At 38.4% G+C, this 24,823-nt stretch overlaps 2 protein-coding genes across 2 annotated transcripts; one reads left to right on the top strand and one right to left on the bottom strand.

The window, feature by feature from the left end:
- Positions 1-121: 121 nt before the first annotated feature.
- On the bottom strand, positions 122-16,890 carry BORA (BORA aurora kinase A activator). Its single transcript, XM_086481992.1, has 11 exons — positions 16,735-16,890; positions 15,535-15,641; positions 11,774-11,819; positions 10,105-10,186; positions 8,822-8,887; positions 8,015-8,071; positions 6,503-6,720; positions 5,037-5,190; positions 3,379-3,980; positions 2,851-2,982; positions 122-307 (listed from the first exon to the last, which is right to left on the bottom strand). Exons 1-11 carry the CDS (start codon positions 16,888-16,890, stop codon positions 122-124), a joined length of 1,806 nt encoding a protein of 601 aa, XP_086338118.1.
- Positions 16,891-18,324: 1,434 nt separating this feature from the next.
- MZT1 (mitotic spindle organizing protein 1) lies at positions 18,325-24,289 on the top strand. The gene is made up of 3 exons (XM_086481991.1): positions 18,325-18,373; positions 21,586-21,731; positions 23,320-24,289. The coding sequence occupies exons 1-3, from the start codon at positions 18,325-18,327 to the stop codon at positions 23,341-23,343; spliced, it is 219 nt and encodes a 72-aa protein (XP_086338117.1). The 3' UTR covers positions 23,344-24,289.
- Positions 24,290-24,823: the final 534 nt, after the last annotated feature.

Below are 24,823 nucleotides of genomic sequence, written 5' to 3'. Positions count from 1 at the left end.
TATACCAGACGATTTATTACATTTACATTGAAAATCAAAAATAGTATGTATAATCCAAGTTATTGAGGTCATACATATAGAAATTTATTAGTCAACATAACTGAAGTTCTCCATCAGAAAACTACATACCATTTTTGTGAAATCCCTGAATTTGATTTTCATTTTTATGTTTCCAAGCAGAAGTGTTGGAAGTTGCATTTTGACCAAATACTGTACTATGTGGTTTTGCTTTTTGGAAACAGGATTGCTTCTCTGGAGATTTTGCTCTCAGCAACTGATTGTCCTTATGGGTTAAAACGGAGCACTCCTAGGTTAACAAGGAAAAGTTTATTTTAGAACCATTTCCACAAAAATTCCCCAAAAGAAACAAGATCCAAACTTACTATCTGAAAATTTCAAGTTACAATTAGTACCTTAACCTCCCATCTCTCCCCTTCTGAAAGGAAAACGAAATCAAAGATCCATGTTTTCTGTGCACAATCTTTGTGACTTGCTGTCGGCCAGAACCTCCCTTCAGAGCTCACATGCTCTGAATGAGCCAGACCAGATTCTTTCAGCCAGCAATGTCCGTGCTTTTTTCTTTTCATTCTCTGTTGTGAGAGTTGAATGAAGCACTTAACGATTCCATGCTTAAATCCTAATCCAAAACGCAAAGTTGGGCTTAGTCAGGATCTAGCAATTGAAAGCCCAGCAGTGCCAGAAGACAGCTGCATGACGTTAGTGACATGGACAGGTTTGATATCAGACAACTGGACTCTGAGGAGTACATTCACATGTATAACCCATGTCCAACGAGGTGAGCAGGGCAAGACCTGAGTAGATGGGTATTTTTAGAAGCTTATAATAAAATATCCATCTTTTCTTCCTGTAAGGGCACAATTATCCTAATCTTACATCATAGAATGAGCAGAGTTCAAAATCTGATGTCAGTGGACACATCAATCTGCTCTTTACCTTGGCAGAGAAGTGGCTACTAGCATGTCAGATACCGAAGTGAAGTCAGGGCTGAATGGGCTTGAGTTTTTTATAATCTGGTACTACTGCTCAGTACTGTCTCCCCTTCAAGGACTGTAAATGACACTAAGTAGTAGACCATAAGCTACTACATTAGTAAGACCACAGGCTACTACATAAGACCATAATTACTAAGTGAGAGGAGATGACCTTGGCGCTCTCCTCCAAAGAAACTCGCCTTGCTTCCCATTCTCTGGAAGAAGTAGAACTCGTTCCCATCAGTCACAAGATTAAAAGCTTGGGAGTCTTGCTTGATATTTATTGTCTTTTGTAACTTGTTTTGTTTTTAAGATAGTTCAAAGGGCTTGTAATCAAAAGACTCTATCCAAGTTCCCCACCAAGTCAGCATGCCAGGTATGGTCTAGGAAACTTAAGGCTAGTTTATGAAAAGGAGCAGCGGACAATTTTTCCCCAAAAATGTGCTTCTCCACAAGCACATTTAAAAACCTAGCAATAAAAAAGGCAGCAAGAACAACAGAAAAAAAAAAAAACACAAAACCCAAACAAGAGAAAGACTACAATTCATCAGAAGCCATGATCAGCCTCACAACTACCCTTCATGGATATAGAATCATTAGGTTGGAAAAGACTTCTAAGATCATCAAGTCCAACCATCAACCCAACACCACCATGCCCACTAAACCATGTCTAGAAGCGCTACATCTACACATTTTTTGAACACCTCCAGGGATGGTGACTCCACCACTTCCCTGGGCAGCCTGTTCCAATGCTTGACAACAGTTTCGGTGAAAAATTTTTCCTAATGTCCACTCTAAACCTCCCCTGGTGCAACTTGAGGCTATTTACTCTTATCCTATCACTTGTTACTTGGGAGAAGAGACCAACCCCCACCTCATTACAACCTCCTCTCATGTAATTGTAGAAAGCAGTAAGGTCTCCCCTCAGCCTCCTCTTCTCCAGGCTAAACAACCCCAGTTTCCTCAGCCTCTCCTCATAAGACTTGTGCTCTAGACCCTTCACCAGCTTTGTCGCCCTTCTCTGGACACACTCCAGCACCTCAATGTCTTTTCTGTAGTGAGGGGCCCAAAACTGCACACAGTGTTCGAGGTGCGGCCTCAACAGTGCCGAGTACAGGGGCACAATCATCTCCCTACTCCTGCTGGCCACGATATTTCTGATACAGGCCAGGAGGCTGTTGGCCTTCTTGGCCACCTGGGCACACTGCTGGCTCATGTTCAGCCAGCTGTCGACCAGCACCCCCAGGTCCTTTTCTGACGGGCAGCTTTCCAGCCACTCATCCCCAAGCCTGTAGCGCTGCATGGGGTTGTTGTGACCCAAGTGCAGGACCCGGCACTTGGCCTTATTGAACCTCATACAATTGGCCTCGGCCCATTGATCCAGCCTGTCCAGATCCCTCTGCCTTGATAAAAGGCAATCGCCCCAGTGCCCTCAAGTCCCCTTTGATCGCCTTTGGACTTCTCTCCGCAACCTCATCACTACCAACCTGCATAACCACTATCGGGTAGTAATCAGAGGGCCGTACCGGACCAGGGAGTTTCCCAGTAACATCTCTAACCCAGGTCCCAGGAAGGCAGCAGACTTCCCTGTGGGATGGGTCTGGTCGGCCATATACGTCAGTCTCCTCTGAAACTATGTCTACATTTGTCATAGAACACATTAATTTTATTGCCAGCTTATGGTATTTGTCCCACATTTATTCCTTGTTTTCAACATAATACTTGAAATAATTCTACAACACGCTCTTTATTACCACCTGACAGTCTCTCCCCTCAGGCTCCCTGAAACTGAATAAAATAGGGAACGGATGCTTTAGATGAGAAGGCTGTCATTTTTGTATCACAATTTAACTCCTACCTTTGTTCTAAACAGCTGAGATTTATTCTGAAACACATTAGTATTCACATCATTTTCTCTGCAACTGTTTTCAGTCCCCGCAGTATCCATAATGCTGCTTCCACAAGTCTGTGTATTATAACCACTGTCGACCTGGAATCAAGAAGCAGGGCTTTAAAAATGTACTGCAACTGAACACAAATAAACCCCTCAGATTCTCATACCTGATATAACTTGCAGTTGATTAACAGTACTTAATCAAACAAGCCAACTACCATCAGTTAATAACAAAAGTAAATTATAAATGGGTCTGTTAGAATTCGTTTGGATGAAGTTAAATGTATTACTGTACATAATAACACAAAAATAATTTATAATTGCTATGCTAACTCCACTGAGAGAAGAAAAAGGAATAAAAGTCACAATACCTCCTGCATGCCACATCCAATAAGAGAAAACAGACAATTACTTCCAGAATGGTCTACATATTAAAAGTTAGTATGTTGAGCTCAGTTTTACAGGGAAGCAGAAAAAGATTTTAGTTTTTACCTGAATACTACTGTTGTCACAAGGAATTGCACTGCTTTCTGCAAGAGGTGACATGCACATGCGAGAGTTTTCAATACTGAAAGTAATTCCTGTCACAAAGCTGGTCATCGGTGCGTTGCTATTGCCAATTGTTTCTTTTATCCAAGTGTTTTCCTCTGACACTTCAGCTGCATCAGCCATATCTACAGTATTATTTTCCTTTGAGCCTTCTATATCCTGAAATGCTGACAGCCTTTGATGACAAGCTTCTGAGCGATCAGGTGCAATAGACACAGTTGCTACCACAAGATGTGCACCATGTGCAAAAGTATCACTGTCTTGCTGACACAAGTTTATTCCATTATCCATTTCTTGGAACAGAGCTTCTGCTGGAGCAGCATTTTCCTTGTCTTCCTCATCCTCACTGTGATTCTCAACCGTAATCGGTATTCTAATGACAGAAGTCTGATACTGGGCAGTTCCTCTACATGCTCCAAGCCTCATAGGAGAACAATTTTTAATTGGAGAACAACCATCTATATAAGGACTTCTTGTACTTGGGGGTGTCATTCTATTTGAGGAAGAAGGAATATCTGGAGAACGAAATGTAAGTTTTCTTTGGTCTGTAAAAACCAACAAAATTGTATTGGGTGTCAGGTGGAGTTAAAGGCATCATCCTCAAAGCCCCACAATCCTTTGAATAATTAGAGAAAACTACATAGTATTTCACTGACCACTGTCTCCCAGCTCCAAGGTCTGCTTAAAAAAAAACAACCAACCAACCAACCAATCAACCAACCAACCAACCAACACCAAGCCACCAGCCCTTTTAAACTATCACGGTCAAGGCAAATTTTTATCCCGTTTCCACCACTAGATTTGTTTCCTATAACATGGTTTGCTGTATTGGAGGCCTTGCATTTTCAAATGTCAATACTACGCAGTGTTCAGAGGAAAATGTGTGAAGGTGGGTTCTGCGGCTTCTTTCCAAAGAAGTATCAATACACAAATTCCACAGATGTTTTAAAAATTTGGGGCAGCAATAAAGTTTTCAAGAAAATCAAGTAAGTGAGACAGCACCTATGCAATCTCCGCATATAATGGTGCTGAAATACCACAAGGCTCATCAGAGCAAAATCATGTATAAACCTGGTGTGAAGTCCTACAAGGTAATGGACAAAACATGAAATACTGACATTTTGTAGAACAACAGGGACACAAAATGTTTGTGATTTCTTCACTAGTCAGTTTCATTTCAAATAATCTTCATGACGACATGATTTAAAAACTCAAGCTAAACATTCTTTGTCCAATTCAATAGCTTCAGCTTGAGCCAAATCAGAATCGTGAACTGACTTAGTTCAGGTACATGGCTTTAAACCCCGTCCTCACACTGGATTAATCCTTTAATTTTTTTTCATTCCTATTAGGTCTCAATTCCTTCATCTAAAATATTTTCCCTAGTTGATTTTTTTTGCAAGCAAATACACTTCACCGTTTCGCATCATTAAGATATTTTACTGGTAAACAGTAAATGTGTCATACAGGAGGAGACCGCTAGTCTGCCAAGCAGAGTAACTTGTCTCCAAACAGCAAAAAGTTCCAGTAAGAATCCAGCAGTTTTTATAATAAAAATATATAAATCAATAAAGAATAATACATATACAAATAAAACATACCTGACAGTGGTGTCTTTCTTATGTGAAAAGCAATTGGTGAAAAAGTAGGAGAACCATTATGTGCAGGAGACTCCTCTGGAAACGTGGGACTGGTTATACTTCCCAGGCTATAAGCCCTCGCTCCTCCCTGAATAGGACTTGACGAAAACTGACCCTTCAGAAAAAAAAGAAAAAAAAAGAAAAAAAAAGTATATTTTCATAATGTAAACTGTGACTAATATGTGTATGTAAGAAGTGTTCTAATTAAAAACCTTAATATGGCAGCACTAAGGAAAGTTAATCCTGTTCAATGACAATCTCTCTCATTAGTTTAGCTTAAATATTCCAGTTGCAGCTCTTCACTTGGACTCTATGCCTCTGCATAAGGAAAAGAGCAATGGACTGAAAATGTCACATAATGCCAGCTAAGATTATAATATCAGCTATATTTAAGAACTATGAGAAGCCTAGAATTAATGCTATCTGTGTACATAGTCAAGCATTTAATTTCAATTTCTTGCTCATACCAATGCAGATGAACGCCAGCCACTATTTATCTTTTAATGGAATCCATATTATCTGAATCATTTAACTCAAAAGATGACAAAATACTTCCCCTTAAGAAAAGAGAACAGTGGGTGTGATCTTGCTTAGGAGTATGGTACAAAAAAGAAGTCACTTCTACCAGTATAATTATGTTCCAGGAATTCTTTACTAGGTTACCAAAGTGAAGACTTGCTCTTTTTAAGCCACCCTCTTGCTGGGGTAGTTTCTTTTCATGAAATTCAGCTGCCAAACAGATGAAACCATACCACTTAAACCAGTTTAGCTGTGCTATGTCCACCTGGGAATAAGATTATTCTCGCTTAATTTAAAAAACCCAACACTATATTCTGTGTTCAAATAAGTGTCTATTCACCTGAAATCTCTGCTCAATGGAAAAGAAAAAAAGCGTATTTAGCACTGCATTCAAAGATCCACAAGTAATTTCTTCCACCATAAATGACTTTATGAGCTATAAGGGAAATAATTATATCACCTGTTCATATCAACTAGTATTTTAGACAGCAGTTCATGGATTTAAACAGGTCTTTTTTTGTATACGTGTTCTACAAAAAATGGTTTCAACATGCCTTCAGCAAGTCTTGTGTATCTATCAATTCCTACTTCTTTTTTATAACATAAAATTAAAGCATAATTCCTTCTATACACATACATACTAATTTGATATAAAATGTCAGCAATATAGTCTTTCAAGACTTTTTTTGTTCACATTTCTTTTTTTTCTGAACTTGGAATTTAACAACAACCAAACCCACCCTTTGGTCTAACACCTCTTCTCTCATAAAGCCGTTGTAGCTTACTAAAATCATGGTGGTTCATCTTGTGAAGTCTGTTAGAACACAAAATCCCTACAGCCTGCTCTAAGAACTACTCTTGCGCCGGGTAAGCTACATTGCATCCAGCCCCCTAAACAGGCTACTTACTGAGCTAGATGTTTCCAGAGGGCTTCTGCACCGGACTGGAGATATGTCTATTGAACACAGCACTCCAAGTGGCTGACTACCGAGTGGACTATGCAGAGAAGTGGACAAACACTCAGATACACTTCCATTTTCTTCTAAAAACAGCTTTCTTCTGAGTGATGAAGAGCTCAGATTTTCCTGAGACTGATCTGCAAATTCATCAGTTCTAAAATATTCACCTAGAAATGTGGGGAAGAAGTCATTTCCAGTAAGAATGCAAGAAAAAAAAATCTTCCACTACAGAGACATATATAACTAAATTAAAACATTTAGTCCAATTTAGGTACCTATCCCAAAGGCTCACTTGTTACCATTACAAGAAGTCAACTTTGTCTACTAAGGTTCCACTTCTGCCTATCATGCCTTAATAGTAAAGTCTGCATTTTAAAAAAAGGTAAATAGTGGCTAGCATCTACTTACTGGCCTTTTCCCAAAATTGTATTATTCTTCACATCTGAGTTCTGAAAAGGGGTTATTCTCCTACCCAAGCAAAACTAGACCCTTTTTCAGGTCTCCCATATGCTTTGATGGTCATCGTGATACATCCAAAGGCAAACCAGATTAAACTCAAAGTCAAAGCAGTTAGTTACAGTAGAAAAGCATACAGATGTTAACAGAGACCATCAAAATATGTGGAGACTTATCCGATTACTTCAGTTTTTTGCTCTTGCTTTATTCTAACTGGATATTCCTTGTAGAACAAATTTTTCATGAATTCACAAACTATGCATCAATAGAAGCATTTGTTAAGATGAAACACAAAAGCAATACATAAGGTTCTGGTTTTTGTTTTAATTTTGATGGCCCACAATCAAGGTTGCGAACTTCAATACTGGGATAGAAGCATGCAGCCGAAAAAAAAAAACCTCTGAGCTGGCCATACGCACTATTCCCACATATGAGCTGTAAGAACAGGCCTTTCCAGCCCCCTTGCCTGAGAAGCTGGCAGCAATTGCTTGATACAGCAGTTATAATCAGACTGGACTCTTATCTCCCCACTCAGCGGTCACAGCTTTTTTGCCACCACACAACTTCTAGTCACCACCACGGCTTCAGTTAAATTAAAGGCACAGAATTATAGCATAGCTTTGCTCAAGGCAAGGTTGGGCTACGAGCCTTATGGCCAGAAATCTGCAAGCCAAACAGCTCTGCCAAGTTAAATAACTGCTCTGTTTGGGGGAGGCACAGGGTGTCTTCTGCCTACTACCTTTTATGCACTCAGAATTGTTAATCAATTTCCAACTGACCTCCATATCCTTCCTCTTTTATCTTTGTGTTCACACTCAAATATCATCACTTAAGTCAGGTGTCCCATGCAACATACCGTAACTGTCTATTTAGAACATACTTAAAACTTTCATTCACACATTAGGTTTTCAGTATTTCATAAACCAAAAAAAAACCAGCAGACAATACAAAACCAAGTTTTCTATTTAGACACGCATAATTAAATTTAGATGTTACATGACATACCTAGTATTTTCTCTAAATTAAAATCCACTGGCAAAGACAGTACTGTCTGACAAGCAGCTGCAACGAATAAAACCAACAAAATTAGCTTGCAGTGACCTTTTACTAAAACTGTAGAAACAAAAATTCACTTTCAAATTGCCTTGCAATTGAGCTATTTAAGTTACAGTTGCAATAAGGAAAAGTGTTAATTAAAGCCAGGATTCTGATTTGACAACACTATATGCAGCACGCTCAGGCCTAGAGATAAAAAAACAAGGGCTGTAACAGAAAAGCCTCTAGAGAGGCATTCTTCACTGAGGAGAGAGGTCTCTGAAGAAAGGAAGGATTCAAAAGAAAATGGGAGAAAGATCATCAGAATACCCTAGGGAAAAACACTACCTATTTATCTAAAATGAAACAGCTTAAAAGATGTCTTAAGATTTCTGCTACTTATATGGCAGAGAAAATAATCAAGATTCTCTAACCCAAAATGATCCAACACTTTAAAGGTTTCTTGAAACAGTAATTTACCCATAAACCTGGGCTTATATTCACTTTGTAATTCAGGAAAAGTGCGTACATTGAGTTGGAAAAAATGCACTTCACAGAGGATTTCAATTTTTACTTCAGAAAAAATATGAAAGCATATAATAGAATTAAATTACTATGAGAAATGTATGTTAAAATTAATAGTACCATACGACTCAAGAAAAATATTTCTACAGGAGTATTAACAAAAAAAAAACCTTTTGAAATTAAATAGCCATTAAAAAAAGGTTATTTTGCTTCAACGAAAGCCTGTAATTTCAGGCATTGCCTTTTACCCACCATTGCTTTTCCCAGGCTGCAAAGTTAGCTGTCTTCCAATTGGAGAAATGTTATTTAGATCTATGGCTGCAAAACAGATAAGAACTTAAATTTAAGCATGCATTACATATAGTTTTGAAACCTAGAAGCAGTAAGTTAGAATATTAAATACAACTAAACAAAATTTTTGCAAAGTGTGGAAGAGATTAGAAGGGAATACTGAAGAAAGTTTACTATTATAGCTGCTGAAGAGAATTTCAGCACCTTTCTATTCAAAAAAAGCTTAGTGAAGTAGCATCAACTTTGCCCAAATCTGTGTCTCCTGCAGCCTCATCTACATTACAGAGATTTAAAACAAAATTGATTTATGCTTAGCCAAACAGGCTGTCTTCACATAAATCACACTCCCAGAGAATCATGCAGTCTGGACTTGAAGACAAATATGAAGAATTTACCACTCTGCCCTTTTTATACAGCTTAGGAACACATTAGACCATTTCCTCTCACCATTCACTTTCCCAGGTCTAAGACTGTGGCTTATATTCTCTGCCTAAGAAGTGACAAACTTAGAATTGACAATTAAAATACACTATCCACAAGCTGCATCTCCTTGATAAAAAAATTTAACCTCTTCCAAATCTCGCAAAAATCTCCAAACACTTATTCAAGAATTTCCTACCAAACAACACTGAATGTAAACAATACTTTATAGCTGACATTTGTCTGGCTTGTAATCCATTTACTATGCATTCTGTTGGTTATAAATAAACTTTAATAACAACAACATTAATAACAAAATCTGATAATGGCGTAAACAAAATAAACTTAGAAACCCCACAAACCTACGTACAGTGACAGTGAGCTAGCAGGACACTAAGAGGACAACAGGAACTTAGGCAAGTAAGGGTAGGAAAAAAAGGTAGATAATCAGTTTTCCATATACCAACACTGGCAGGGTAGCAGTCATAATAAGTCAGACATGCAGATATCAGAAGAAAAGAGTGAAGTAGGAGACTTTGGCTATTACCAGTATTGACAGAGCAAAGTGGTGTGTGCAAATTAAACTAGTTGAAGTCAGGCTATGAAAGAATCAAAAATAACAAAATAGAAACATTATGTAAAATTCTGGATTAATTAATCATTTTTAAACACAGAAAGCACTTGGAGAGAACAGCTAAAAATCTACCAGTTGTGCAATCTTTTATCATTGGTTCTTAAAATTTAAATTGAGGTTGAAAAAAATTACGCTTGGTCATTTCCCCAAAAGCTACATAATTTTGGGTGGACACACAAAAGCAACTTACATTTAGTTGAATTAAGCTGAGAAACTTGCTTGCCTTCATGTTCAGTCCAAGGAGAAGGTACTATGAGTGTTTTTGTGAAAAACTAGAGTAAAATAGAAACAAGCCATTGTAGCGCTTTTAAAAATTGGAGATTCTCAACTTAAATTTAGACTAGTACCCTGAACAAGAAAAAAATTAAGTCATATCTTTTGCTAATCACAGATCTATATTTTAAGAATTTTAACTATAGGTTTTGGGGAAGAAAGAGTTATCATGTATACCCAAAATATATTTCATTATTTCAGGCCCAGAGAGGTTAAAAAAAAAATAATTTGATTTGTTCTTTGTGACACACACCACCTCGGATCTTTCAAGTCTGCAGCATGAAAATTGTACAAGTTTCATTTAACACTAATTACTCATTTAAAAACTTGAATTGTCCCTATGATACTTACTGCACAGTAGTTTAACATAGTCCTTCTCAAATTTTCAGTTTGTTAAATTGTTGTATTTTGACAATTGAGCTATTTTGCAGAAGTGCAAAAGAGACACTATAGTAACAGTAAAAGAAGTGGGCAACTAAGGCTTTTTGGCAGTATTTTAGTGTATTTGGCTAAACTGGTTAGCAGTGAAACGTTTGTGAGTACTGGCACTTCAGTCCTTGTCTTTGAACCAGAAACACTATCTGCTGTCACAGCTGCACTCTAGAACATGCTGATGCTGAGGAGATGAACGCTATGATAGCTTCAAGAAACACATCACAAATCCTGTTCTCACAATAAAAGCAAAACTCAAAGCAATGGAAAAAAACTCAGATTGAAACTCTCAACTATTAAAGGCATAATTTTTACCAGAGACATGGTTTCAAGCTGTTCAGCTGCATAATCCATTAGCTTATGCCTCACAAAGAAGAAACATCCTTTTTAATGCAGATTTAGAACAACAGAGTATCTTAGCTCCAGGTCAACTTCACTGCACCATTATGGAATCATAAAACATTTTTTTGTTTAGAGACAGAAACTGATAACCGCATGCTACAATATAAAATGGTCAATAACACTAAGGAAGACTTGCCTATCAGAGCCTTATTTTATTCTCCTTTTTTAAATTGAAATTGAAATAACATTGAAGATTTCTATAGTGAAGATTTGAAACACTTTACTTTTCCTTCTCTGCTAGATAAATGGAGAGTGAAAAATAAAATGAAAATGGACAGAGAGAATTACAAGCTACCAGAAGAGTCTTGCCTCCAACTAAACAGACTTTGGAAGAAAAACAGAAAAAAAAAATAAATCACCAAGGTTCTGCTTTTTTTAAAAATGCAATAAAAGAAACTAAGCTACCTAACACTAACAGTTACTGTAAACCCACAAATACTCAATCATTATTTTTAACCTTAAATTAACTATTAAGTGTTACCTTACAGCTACATTCCCTCTAGCCAAGCAACATGAAAGAAAAAAAAAAATCTGTTCTTTTGACCTACAGGTTTGTGAAAGAAGATGGGAAGAGAAAGACCATGTGTATTCCAACTACAACTGCAAGGAAAAAGGACACAAAATTACTTTCTGACTGACCAGTAATATATAACAGGCTTCTGGGTTTTGAAATTCTATGATAGACATGGATCTTTTTTGTAGGTACGCAGCTAAAACAAATTAATTCTTGATAGCATAGAAAGTTTTATTACCTCCTCAATGGCTTTTTGCCTTCTGTCTTCTGTCTCCTTATCAATTCTAAGTAACAAAAGAAAAACAACTCAATAATCAAAACCATCACATAATTGAAAAAAATAAAATAAAGTCCACGTAATCTTTTAGAGATGCTTAAACAGAAACATTATAAACGAAATTGTACTAAACCCTAAATCTTATGCTGTTTTTACTGTTATGTGCAATAATCTCATACTATAAATTTAGAAATATAAATGTACTTCTCGGTTACTTCAGTTCATTTGAAAAAGATCTGTACCATTCATAAATACATATTTGCAAATCTTCTATTTACTCCTTGTATCAGCAAGTATTTTTATCCGGACAAAAACTCAATCATAACTGATCTTCCAAAATAATCCATTTAGTTATGTTGAACTTGTCATATGAATAGATTTTACTGTTAAAGTTGCCATGAGATTAGGCTTACAAAGAATCTCAATAAAAAAATCAAGCAGAATAAAAAACTGAGCTATAAGGAACAAAAGGGCAACAGAAGATACTTGTGGAATGTTTGTGTACTCAAATTCCTGACAAAGACCACTTTCGCAGCACACAGTTCCCCCCCGTCATCGAATAGCTAGTCTTCCGTATTTTCTTCAGTTCAGCATTCAACATTGTATTTCAGTTTGAATCAATTAACACATTCCCTTTTCCAGCTTTTAACCTAGTTTTTACAAAAATTAATTTTAACCTAGCCATCTTCGAATGATATCTGAGAATCTACATTTATACTTCCTTGAACGGTCACCTTCAAGTCTCACTTTCACTTACTACTATGTAATTTATAAAAGAAATTTACAATGAATATTCATCTTAACTGAATCACATAATACTTCTATACACAGAATCACATAATACTTCTATACACAGTCAGTATACCTGAATTACCCTTGAATAATTTTAGAAATCAGTCAGATAACAGACATAACTAGCTACACAAACACATGTAGATGTAACATACATACATAAACTTTTCCTCACAGCCCTCTTTCCTTGATGCTACTCAGACTTTGAATAGATCTGCAATACTTGGACACGCCATCTTCAACTATGCCTGCCTAGGTGATGCTAAAGTGACAGTTCTATGAAGACACTAGCACAAAATTCAGTTATTGTAACCAAAAAGAAATAAGCATGCAATCATTGTATATTTATGCACAAGTAATAAGGATCTTTACAGGCCAGATTCCAAAGGAGAAACAGTAGCTCTCACTTTTTAGCTCCCACTAAAAGTGCTGGTTAGTGCAGAATAGCATGTTATTTCTTTAGTGCTTAACTCCAGTAAAATAACAAAGAGAAAATGCCATGTGTATTTAATAAGAATAAAACCAAGCCAGTCTCATATGCAACTTCAAGCAACATAGCACTTGCAACTCTGACACACAATATGCAAGATGCAGTACAGATTGTTTTAATATTTAACATATATTAGCATAGCATCCAATTTAGAAACCTCCAATTTCTACCAGTAGAAATAAAAAAGGAATAGGAAAGTTTCTGGACAAGACTGCAGCACTATGCCTGCTCAGTTACTGGCAGACTATTTTTCATTAATACAGTCTGCCAGAAAAAAATTCTCCAAATCATTTTATAAGCAGTGCAATAAACACACAGCACACAGATGATGCCCAGTTTATGGAAACAGTAAGACTGCACAAAAATCAAGTCTACGCATGATACACACTTAGACTTCGCAAAGTGCTCATCAGCTTTTACACTGTGCTGTTACCCAAACTGTTTTCACCACATAACAGAGAATAAAGAGTTTGAAATATTTATACACCATATTTCTTATGCTTGTGGTTCTCTGCAACTAATTGAGAAAATGACCTGTTAACAAGCATTATTAAAATATAGAGTTATATTATTAAAGTATATGTTTTGTGTAACATTGTACACAGGCTTCAAAAACTCAATTTTTTATAGGGAACTTTTAATGTCAAAAGCTGCATTTACCACACTTTAGTTTCCATAAAGCAGTATTTATGAAATGTAAATTAAAACCAGTTGCCATAGAAAATCTTACACACACATATATATACATTCATATGTACACACACATATATATATATGCACTTAATCACGTACAGTTTGCAGCCACGAGAAATAACCACCTCAGTCTGTACTAACACTGAAACTTTCAAGCATGGACACAGCAAATCTACACATAGACAAACTAGCCTCTTTCTAGTCATATCAGATTTTTTAAAAAAAAAAAAAAAAAAATCACAGTATGAAACAGTGGGACAGCCTGTAAGCACCCACTGAGACAACGCATGTTTATATCTATAGGCCATGCCACTAATCATCACTGGAGATGTCACTCAAGCAATTCGCATTAAAGATAGTTTGTATGTGCCCTAATAGGCTTCCAGAAACAATGTAATCAACTCCCTAAAGTCTGTAAGGCTTAAGGCTTTATAGCATATAAAATGCAATAAAGTCTGAAACCTACTGGCTGCTAAAGGAAGGCCAGGAAACACACAGATGTTAAGAAAAATTATGTTGACATTAAGACACGGTGATTCAGAGACAGCTGAGGACAGTTATATTCTTTCTACATCTCTACTGTAGCAAGAAATTCGTATTCCTTCTTATACCCCTTCCTGTTCAAAAAGAATAGTAGGTTCAGTCACACACTAAGAACAATAGGTCTAATTCACAATATTTTTTGTGATAAGGGTGGTAAAACACTGCAACACATTGCCCAGAGAGGTGGCAGATGCCCACCATTCAAGGTCAGGTTGGATCAGGCTCTGAGCAACCTGACCTGGCTGAAGATGTCCCTGCTCACTGCAGGGGGGCTGGACTAGATGACCTTTAAAGGTCCCTTACAACCCAAACCATTCTATGATTCTATGAATATTCAGAGGACTCTTGCCCTAAGCAGCCCTCTGTTTTCACTAACAGGACTTGAACGTCCTATAGGCATAAACACGATGGACGATTGTGTTATTAGTCTGTTACTGTGGTGCACTATGCCATGACGTGCAATTCTTTGTGCAAGTTCATACCTGAGAAATGTATGGGAGTATCTATAGGATTCACCATTGGGGCCTTCCCTTGACTACCTTCACTTGGCATGTTCTGTACTATTAGAGTGTAAGACTACCCCTCAAGACGAGCTGTGAATACCAAGCCTGTTTTCACATGGTCATTTGTTTTCCTCATGGAAGTTATTTTCAGAAAAAGGAAAAAGTTGAGATCCAAGATCCCCAAATTATTTCAAGTAACTAGCAATCTCTTTCTCCTCAAAGACAACAAGCTTACTGGTCTTCCCTCCTTCACATTAAGTCAAATCTATAACTTTCAAAAAGGGTACTGGCTTCCCAGCCAGCTTTCTCAGCCTTACCCTTCTGCAGGAGTCCCAAAAAACAAAGAAGCCTGCACTTCATAGGTCTCAGTATGGAACACTGATAAATGTGTTGTGACAAGAAGCAGGAGAGGTAGCTTGGTAACAATCCCAGGCAAGATATTTTCTTGCTTCCATTGACTGCTTTTATCTGGCTGTTTTCCAAACTGCAGTCAGAGTGGATCAGCAGTTCTTAACATTGAAAGACAGTGACACAGAGGCAGCCTCACCTAAATATTATATCCACATCAGGGACATAAAAATCTATGTTAAAAGATTTGAAGAAAATGTCCTTAATGCCATGTTGAAAGGTCAAGAAAGCAAAAGGAACACTGTTGGAGTATTCAAGCTAAGTTAACTGCAAAAAAACAGATGGGAAGTTACCTAGCATGACTCAAATACATTGCTTGGCGTCGAACATCTTCTGAGTCAATTTCCACAGGATTTATTAGAGCAAGCTGATCAATAGACCATCTAAATTTTCCTGGTGTCTAAAAAAAGAAATAGACATCTTAATGCTTGCTAGTCTAAAAAGATAAAAATAAAACCACAGGAAAAATATCAACGGAACAATGCAATCATAACTTTCAAACAGAAGAGTTTCTATCTAAGCGATCTACTTTAAATGACTAAGTCAATCAGGCTTCTTTATCCTGGTAGTGGTATTACAACAATTTACAAGATAATATAAAGTGGATGCTATAGCTAATATTTACAAACTCAGGTGTCAATTTCTTCACAATTTCTGAGGAAAGATCCAACAGATATATAGAACCTGAGATAAAATTCAGTTGCTTCTAGATTGCCATAATCAAAATTGCAGTTTCATGAAAACCCAAGTTATCCAAATAATACGACAGCCTTCCTTTCATTTCACACTTCCAAGAAGACTTAGGAGTCGCAACCCCATATGCATCCTGCGAAGTCTCCCTCATAATACCATGCATAATTCACAACAAAACCCAGTTCAGGTGTAAAGCAGCTTCACCCCTTTATTTAACAATTAATTACAAAACACTGTTCAAATATCTGCTTGAAAACTGATCTACCAAATGAGTCTCTTTAGTTTCATTAGCAAAGCATTATCGCTGCTTATAATAATTTCAACTGCAAACCAAAATGCAATTTGCAATTAAAAAATGTTATACGTACACAAAACCATTAACTTGATTCTGTATGTAAACAGTTCATAATAGAATTGCAATTAAGTTTTACTTGCATCCAGTCTGCTTAGCATGCAAGTAGGAACTAGGTTTTTTCTACTTTAAGTGGGACAAGAACACCACATCCAACAGACATCCTTTATCTACTTTCAACTGGTTTTGGCACTTAGCAGGTATATGCTAATCTAACCATATACCTAATAGCTAAAGAAAAAAAAAAATCAGGAAAGTATGAAGACTAAGTGACAATGTTAGTTTTAAAAGCAGCATACTCCTGTAACCAGAAAAAACACCAAATGCCATCAAAATTCTTTGGCTTAACATACACATTAAAAAGTGCATTCTATTTAGCGTACTTTAATGCATTTCAGACTATTAACACTACATCTGTATAGTTACACTACTGAAGACTAGATCTTACAGATGAGGATTTTGTTGATTTAAAGACCGAAGGACTGGAGACAATCTGCTCCTGAAGAGTATAATAATCATTGGGACTTTCAAAAGGATTCAGCACTGTGACTCGTCCTGGAGTTTCTGGTGCTATCTGCATTTTAGCTTCTTTTGTCTCACCCATAACACTAAGCTATACCTGGAAAAGACAGGGAGAGGAAAAATTAAGGAAAAAAAAAATTACATTTATAACTTTTTTAAGGTCATTCTGAAGGTTTTGGGAAGAGAGGATCTATCATTTTTAAGGAGTCAGAAACATTTAAAAAACTAACAAAACCGAAGTTAGTTTTGGCTTGGACCTATTCACATGTGAAGACCTGATAAATAAGGCTGATACAAACGACAACTAAAAATAAGTAGAACCTAAGAAAACGAGGCAAAAAAGGGCACTGAAAAGGCGATTAAAAAACCCCACAAAAAACAAAAAACAAAACACCCCAGCAACCAACCAACCAACAACAAGCTACCAGAAGAAACAAAACGGCGATGAAACCACATGCATTCCCGCAGAGGAGCTCACATACCAAACGCTGGCACTCAAGGGCTTCAGAAATAGAGGCATCACCGGAATACAGGTGGCACAGGGACGATCTCCCCGGGTGCCCCCCAGCCCTGCGTCACTAAGCAGCAAGCACCGAGGGGCACGGAGAGACACAGCCACACCGGCCGGGGGGGGAAGGGGTGCTGCCGGCAGGGCTGCCGTCGCCCGCGCAGGACAACCCCATAACCTTCTGGCTGCAGGCAACTAACCCCGGGCGGCGGGAAGCTGCCGTGCCAGCCCCGGAGGAGGCGGCCGGGAGAGCCGCGGGGACAATAACGCCCTCAGAAAGGTCCCGCTTCGCTCGGGCTCTAAAACTGCCCACACGCGCCCCCCCCCCGTCCTTAACGGGCCGAGACCAGTGCCAGCCCCCCAAGGGCTCCGGGAAGCGATACCGCTCCCTCCCACAATGGAAAGGGGGAGAAAGGCCGGCGGGTCTGCTGCCCCCACCTTCCCCCCATCAGGCTGTGCCCCGGCGGCTCCTTCACCTACCGCGGCAAAGGGGATGGGAGCTCCGGGGCGATGCCCCCGCGCACCCGCCCTGAGGGCAGCCCGCTTCCCCCCAGGCCGGTGTCACCGCACCCCGCCCCGGGTCGCCCTCCTCAGACCCCAGAGACCGGTACGACGCCGAGGCCCATGCAGCAGGTACCTGCCGCCGTTACGGGGACGCCGCGGCGCCTGCTCATGCTCGCCCCAGATCACAGCTCCCGCCTCCGCCGCGCCGGGCGGCTCTTTAACTAGCCCCGCCCCATCCCGCTATCTGACCAATCACGACGCGCGGTCTCCGCTGTCAGGCCAATGGCAGTGCTCCCCCGCTCTCGAATAGGCCAATCGCCAGGGGAGCCGCTACACAAATTCGAAAGAAATCCCGCCCTTTGCTTTCGTGCTGTTAGGCGAGCGAGTTCCGTGTGGGGCGAGTAGGGGCGGCCGTATTTGAACGACGTTGGTGAGCGGCGCGGTAGGTGGGGAGAGTGCTCGTTCCGCTTCCGGGTAGGAGGTGAGGGGCGGCGCGGGGTCGCCATGGCGAGCAACGCCGCCAGCCTCAACGCGGTGCGAGAGACGATGGACGGTGGGTGGCGGGGGCGGGGGCAGCCCCGGGTCGGCCGCTGGCCTCTCCGAGCCGGTCCTGCCCTCACCCCCTCTCCGCGGGCTGCGGGGTCGTGAGGCGGCTCGTGGTTCGCACCAGCGCCCCTCCCGTGAGGGGGGTGACGGTTCGCAGTCGCTTGAGGATTTGGGGCGTAGCAGTTTATTTTTGCTTCATGTTACGCGTGATGTCCGAAACACTTCAAACGTCTTGTAGCGCTAGTGTCTGTGAAGCTCGTGTGACTTTTCTTAATTCCTTTTAATTAGCTGTTAAGTATTTTAATTTAGAGTAACGTTGTTTTTTAATATTTCTAAGTATATGCATTTGCTCTTCTTTTTCATTGTTTGAAATGGTTAACGCAAGTTAATGGTACCTGGCTCCGTGCATCTTGGATTTAAACTGGGGGGAAGGAACTGCGTGGAAGGGAGGGGAAGGACCAGCCCTGTAGTGCTGTGAGTGGCAGCACCTGAATCCCAGTATCTTGTTCCTGTGGACTGCTCTTGTCAGAAAACCAAAGTAAATTACCAAAAAAAAAAAAAAAAATTGAGAAGGGTGGTCAGTGTTACAGAACTAGAATATTTTCTGATACGAAAAACTAGATGCTGTTGTGGAATGGGAAAAGTGGCACTGGGAGTAGTGGGAAATATTTTGGAGATTTGTAAGCCATGAGAAATGTGAGCAGAGTGAGTGAAGATCAGGTGTTCACTTCCTCTGCCAGCCTGACTATGAGGACTCAAAGCTGGCACGTTCAGGAGGTGTTTCTTAGCAATGTGTAGCATGAAACTCTGGAATTCCATGGGGTGACTGCCAAAAGCATATATGGATTTCAGGCAGAGTGGAAAGTTGCCAAGAAATCCTTTGAGGGTTGTTAAATATGAAGATTTGCCCCTAATGAGGGACTAAAGAGTGTTCAGGGGGATATTGCTTTGCATTTGCTATTTTCTCATGATATTCCCTTCCCTTGTATTATAGTTATGGCTACTGTTATATAAGGATTCCTTAGTGAAGACCTTCATGAGTTGAACTGGTGGAAAAATTAGTGTCTCAGCGGTTGAGCTACCTGCTCTGAACTGCTGCTGGAGGCAAGGCAGGACTAGTGAGATTATTGTGGCTGCTGTGATGCTTCAAGAGGATAAGACTATTCTGTGAAATTAGATGTTTGGGAAGGGCAGTGATACTAAGTTCTTGTAACTGTACTTGACAGCTACCTTCTCTGCTTCTGCAGGAATGTTTTAGATGCAAGGGACAATGTCCAGAATTAAAGATAAAGTAAGGCTTTTGAGAACTGCTCAGATGTAGCAGCCCAGACTTCCTGTGTAACAATCTGTATATTTTATTTAGGATAGACATTCATAATTTAATCTGTTCCTGAGGTCCAGTGTTTTTAGAAGAAAACAAATTTCCTTTAACTTAAATATACACTTGGTCTTCAAAGATTTACTTAAACTGAGTCTCAGAAATACCTTCTTGTTTGAACTTTTACTGCACTCAATACTGCCACAGTTTTGAGGGTTCTTCTAATGTTCAAAATAACATTACTCTTTTGAAATTTCCATTATATGAATATTTATTTAAAGTGCTTTGGTGAAGTAACTGAAAGTGTAACACACTGATAGCTATGCTCATGTAATTAGGTTTTTCTTGATGAGGGAACATCATAATGAGCAGAAAAATATTTGTAGGATAATTTTTTTAGACTTTTTAAAATAGAACATGAAATCGTGTTGTATCTTCACTTAATGCATAAGAAACAGGCACCTAATGGAAGTAAATGGGTTGATATTAAAAAAGTGGAGGTTGATGTTTTAAAGTAGTTTAGCGAAACAAAATGCTTAATCTAGGCTGTCAGATACAAATATTTAGCAGCTGTTCTCTGCAGAATTGTTAAGAGCTCAATTTTTTTTTGTGGAGAAACTGCTGTGTTTGTCTGCCAACGATGCTGCTTCAACACCTAAAGGTGTTTTCTGTTAGAAACTAGCAAGCACAGCTCTTGCTGACATAGGAAACTAGAATGTACCTTTAGTTGGATTTACTGCTCAGCCTTCAAATACATCACATGCTTAGTAAATTTTTATGATAAACTTTAAATGGTTAAAGAAGATAAGAATGTTTATTTCTGGGAACCCGTCAGTCTTAGTCATCTGTGTAGCTCTTAATATTCAATGGCATTTTGTTGCAAATGCATCCGTTTGTGAAGATGCTTTTGTGTGGGTGTGCACGTGTAATCGGTTTGGAATGGTTTGCTTTCAAGCCAGTGGGAACAGAAAGCCTTGCTGTGGAGAAAGAAGCTCCCCTTGTGACTTCTGGCTGGGGCTTTGGTCTGTCAAACTGCTTTCGTATCTTAAACTTGGGCATATTCTTAATCCAGCTTCCTTGTGTGGGCTTCAAGAGTGTTATCACACCTAGAGGGTTTTTTTTCGTAGCATCTGACATTTCCTTGTGACTTCAGTGGAATTGACTGGGTGCATCAGGTCTTTAATGTCTTGGCCTGGGTAAATGTGACTCTGAGGGTGTGCTGCAGTATGTCTTTGGTGTACCAAAGCAGAATATTTTCATAGCTGTCAAGTGGATGGTAGTCATTTGCCTTCCAGGGAAGTGTTTGGAAGAGAGAGAGATCCTTGTTTCTACACAAAACTGACTGGAATCTCCTCCAAAAGGTTTCACTGACATGTGGTGCTGCTCTTGATTCAGATCATGTAAAAATCAAGTAGTAGTGCTTATCCTTAAACCAGTGTTAATGTTAGACCTAAAGGTAATTTTAGTTACGGAAGGAGGTGGCTACAAAACTCCTGATATTCTCTGTAAAAGCTTTTAAGAATGTGTTTCCAGTCCATTTTAGTAGGACTTCATCAGTATGTGGAGTTCAAAATCATGGTTATTCTTACAGCCTACCTTTTATGTAATTGGCAAGCATGTTAATTATTGAATTCTTCATTTATTTTTTTATTTTTCAAACCCCATTATCCGGTATTGTTTGCTGAACCAGAAAACCATGAACTTTAGAACCTGAGGCTTCTAGCTTATGTTGGAAAGCTGAGCACTAATGCTGTTGTTGAGGTTCAAAGTGCAAGACCTTTGCACAGCTGCTGTGTTCACAAACTCTACTGTAGATATTAAATGGTGATGAATAACATTTTCAATCACTGAAATGTCATAGTCTGTAGGGACTAAAGTGCTTTCATTTTCTTCTGTTGCAGTTCTGTTTGAGATTTCAAGAATATTAAACACTGGCTTGGATATGGAGACGTTGTCTATTTGTGTGCGGCTTTGTGAACAGGGGATAAATCCAGAAGCATTATCGTCTGTTATTAAAGAACTACGTAAGGCTACGGAAGCACTAAAGGTAATATTTTTACTTAAAAAGCTTATAAATTTGAGTCAGACTTCATGTTCAACTTGCTATACTTCAATTTGTAAATTGTACTTTAAGATATGACTTGCTTTTAAATTGAGGAAATGAATTGTTCCATAGAAAAGGCAATGAATATAACTGAATGGCAGATGAAGCAAAATATGGTACGAACAAAATCTTTTCAGAAATAATTGGATTAACTCTTTTGAAGGAAAAAACCCAGCCAAAACGCATGGATTTTTACCGTGGGCATTTGTAGCCACCATTTGCCCCCTTATGTGCATCATATCACAAACGGATTGCTAATTTCTCCTTGAACACCTATCACTGTATTTCTACAACCTCAGGCCTAATAGCATGCGGCAGTTATTTGTAAAAAGGTGCATGTAGCTTTCTAATGTAATCTTTATATATTGCTTTTACCATGTTAACCTGTGCTTTGAATCCCTCTGAAGACAAGCAAGAGGTGATCTCATGGTGTGTGTATATATAGGGCTTTTCATAATTGGGCATTTACCTGTTTAGCTAGTAGAGAGGTTACCTATGGTTTAAAAAAAACCAACCAAACAAACAAATAAACCCAACCAAACAAAAAAAAACCAACAAAAAAACCCCCAAACCTCTTCACTTGCCTTTTAAAGGATTTTTGTTCTTTACTGTCTACCTAAACATCATGATTCCTTTTCCACTATTGTATTGTATTTGTTTTTCTGGGGAGGTGCAGGGGAAACCTATATCTAGCCTGCCTATCTCTGTTCCGGAATGCTGCGTTCTGATTCTTAGAAAATTCAATTTACAGATTTTTGACTAGATGGACGCTAGTCAGGTCTATTTTTCACTGGTTTTAATTTTTTTTACTTCGTTTTTAACTTAACATTTTTTATGCTCATGCACATTTTGTATTTGTGTACATGCTTAAATGCATGCATGTATATATGTTTAACTATGCATATATAAGTAATTGAGGGCTGGTTTACTTCCTCCTTTGCTGTTACTGGATTATCATTCCTGTTGCTGTACTTTGTCTGTTTGTCCCATAACTGGCTTAAAATCTACCAATATCAGTCTCCAACAACTGTACCTTGTTGGCTGGCATGAGTTTATTCAGTAATAAGAATACTTACCAATGACCTTAAATAATGTGCAGTGCCATTTATGCAGTTATGACTAGTGTCATTCTTCTAAGTTTTGTGTCAGTAATTTATCTGAATAAGTGGGAGTAATAATTACTGTAAATCGTGTAACGAAGTAAACTCCAAAGGAAAAAAATATGCATTTGAGCACTTCTTGAAATCATTAGTGTAAAATGTACAGGATACAAGCTGCTTAAATACAGGATATATAGTTTAACACAAACAGTAATGGCTATGTTTATAAAGGCTAATGGCAGTTGACAGCATTATCTTCAAAAAAAATCATTAGACAACAGCACTACACATCTTAAAATTGTCATAAGTAGCCTACTTTTTAGACTTATAAATTCTCTAGGTAAATTAAAATAGTTACAAGAAAAGATTAAATTTTATCTACGTGGTGTCTACTTTTGGTGACTTGCAATAAATGTTTTTTCTGTTTCTAGGCCGCTGAAAATATGACAGGCTGACACAGGAGGAGATTTCTGTGTGAGAAGAATGCCAAGTTAAAGTTAACAGAGGCTTTGAAGATTGCCAGTATTCAGCAAAAAAAAGTGAAATGAGTGTGTATGAAGGTTTCAGGATATTTCTGTAATCTTCTTGAAAAGTATGATATATAGAATAGCTTTGAAAAGTTTTTTAATAAGTTTGCCGATAATCTCATTAATTGGTATTTTTGTGAATTTTTGTGAACTATTTGTGAATATAGTGCAATTGCTGCTCTTTGGCATCTGGTATTTTTTAAATTATGTCAGATACTGCACACTTGCTGAACTTACTGGTGTGTAGAAACGAATATTGTTATAATGAGAGTAGCTTGTTAATGCATCCTTTAGAAGTGCTAATATAGCCTGCTTTTTATCTCTTGCTTTGAAAGCCTACATGTACAATTTTAGTTTTGCTTTATGGACCAGATTGGAATAAGCGCATCCTGACTTTAATTAGAGTAAGGGTAGTGACTTAAGTCTCAATCTGGAAGTAAGAAATAAACCGCTTCTGATAATGTAGATAGTGAGTTGTCCTTTTGATTCAAGTTGCTGGAAAAAATGTTTTTCAACTTGGATAACAATAGAACTTCAGTTAGCCATGCAGAAATGCATGTAAACTTCTAGATGACATGGAATATTTTATGGAGTTCAGATGCTACATTTGTTACATTTGTTCTTACTACTAGACCTAAAAATATTAAGTCTCTATTGTTACTGCCTAGTCAAAGCATGTATGGGAAGCATCAGATTTGGCTGATGGGAATCAGTGAGTCTTTGTTAAAGGAATGGTTCCTCATTCAGCACCGAGAATCTTCACTGATGCCAAAACAAGATAGTGTTTATATAAGCTGTTATGTTACTTTCCAATAAATCTCCTTGCACCCAGGAATTCTGCTTCGTAAGAAAACAGTTTCTTGGGTGTTCTTCATCTGCTGCTGTTTAAGCTTTTTTTATTTTTTCTTAGCATGGTTTCAAGGTGTTGTGTTAATGGGACCTAAAGTAATCTCCAAGGTTAATACGGTGGAGCACATTTGGAAATGAACCTGGAATCTTAGTTAAGCCAAACATTATATTTGTGCAGAGGAAAAAAAGTTCTTTCTACTTTGAGTTTACATCGTTTGTGCTCTAGGTCATAGCTCTACAAAAAGTAATTGAGGAGGCTAAATATTTCACGTTGCTGGCAGAGAAAATAGAAAACTATTTATATTACACTGAATCACTTACCATTATTTCCAGTTGTCCTGGCCAAAAAAGCATTCCAGGAGAATGCTGGGAAAAATCTGGGTAACCAAGCTGAGGGCCTTCTAAGTGATACCGTCTTGCTCACTCATGAACAGTTAAAATCCTTTGTAAATTGGTGGTGTAACTTCAGATTTCTAACTTTGGAATACTGGGTGTAATGTTTTTTGAAAACATTAAGAATGAAAAGATACTGACTGAAATTTCTGAGGAAATCTGAAAA

Source organism: Leptosomus discolor, chromosome 1, assembly GCF_034619465.1.
Source record: "Leptosomus discolor isolate bLepDis1 chromosome 1, bLepDis1.hap2, whole genome shotgun sequence".
In the NCBI taxonomy this organism is placed as follows: Eukaryota; Metazoa; Chordata; class Aves; order Leptosomiformes; family Leptosomidae; genus Leptosomus; species Leptosomus discolor.
The sequence above is the reverse complement of the archived record's forward strand: the minus strand, read 5'-3'. Positions and strand labels throughout refer to the sequence as shown.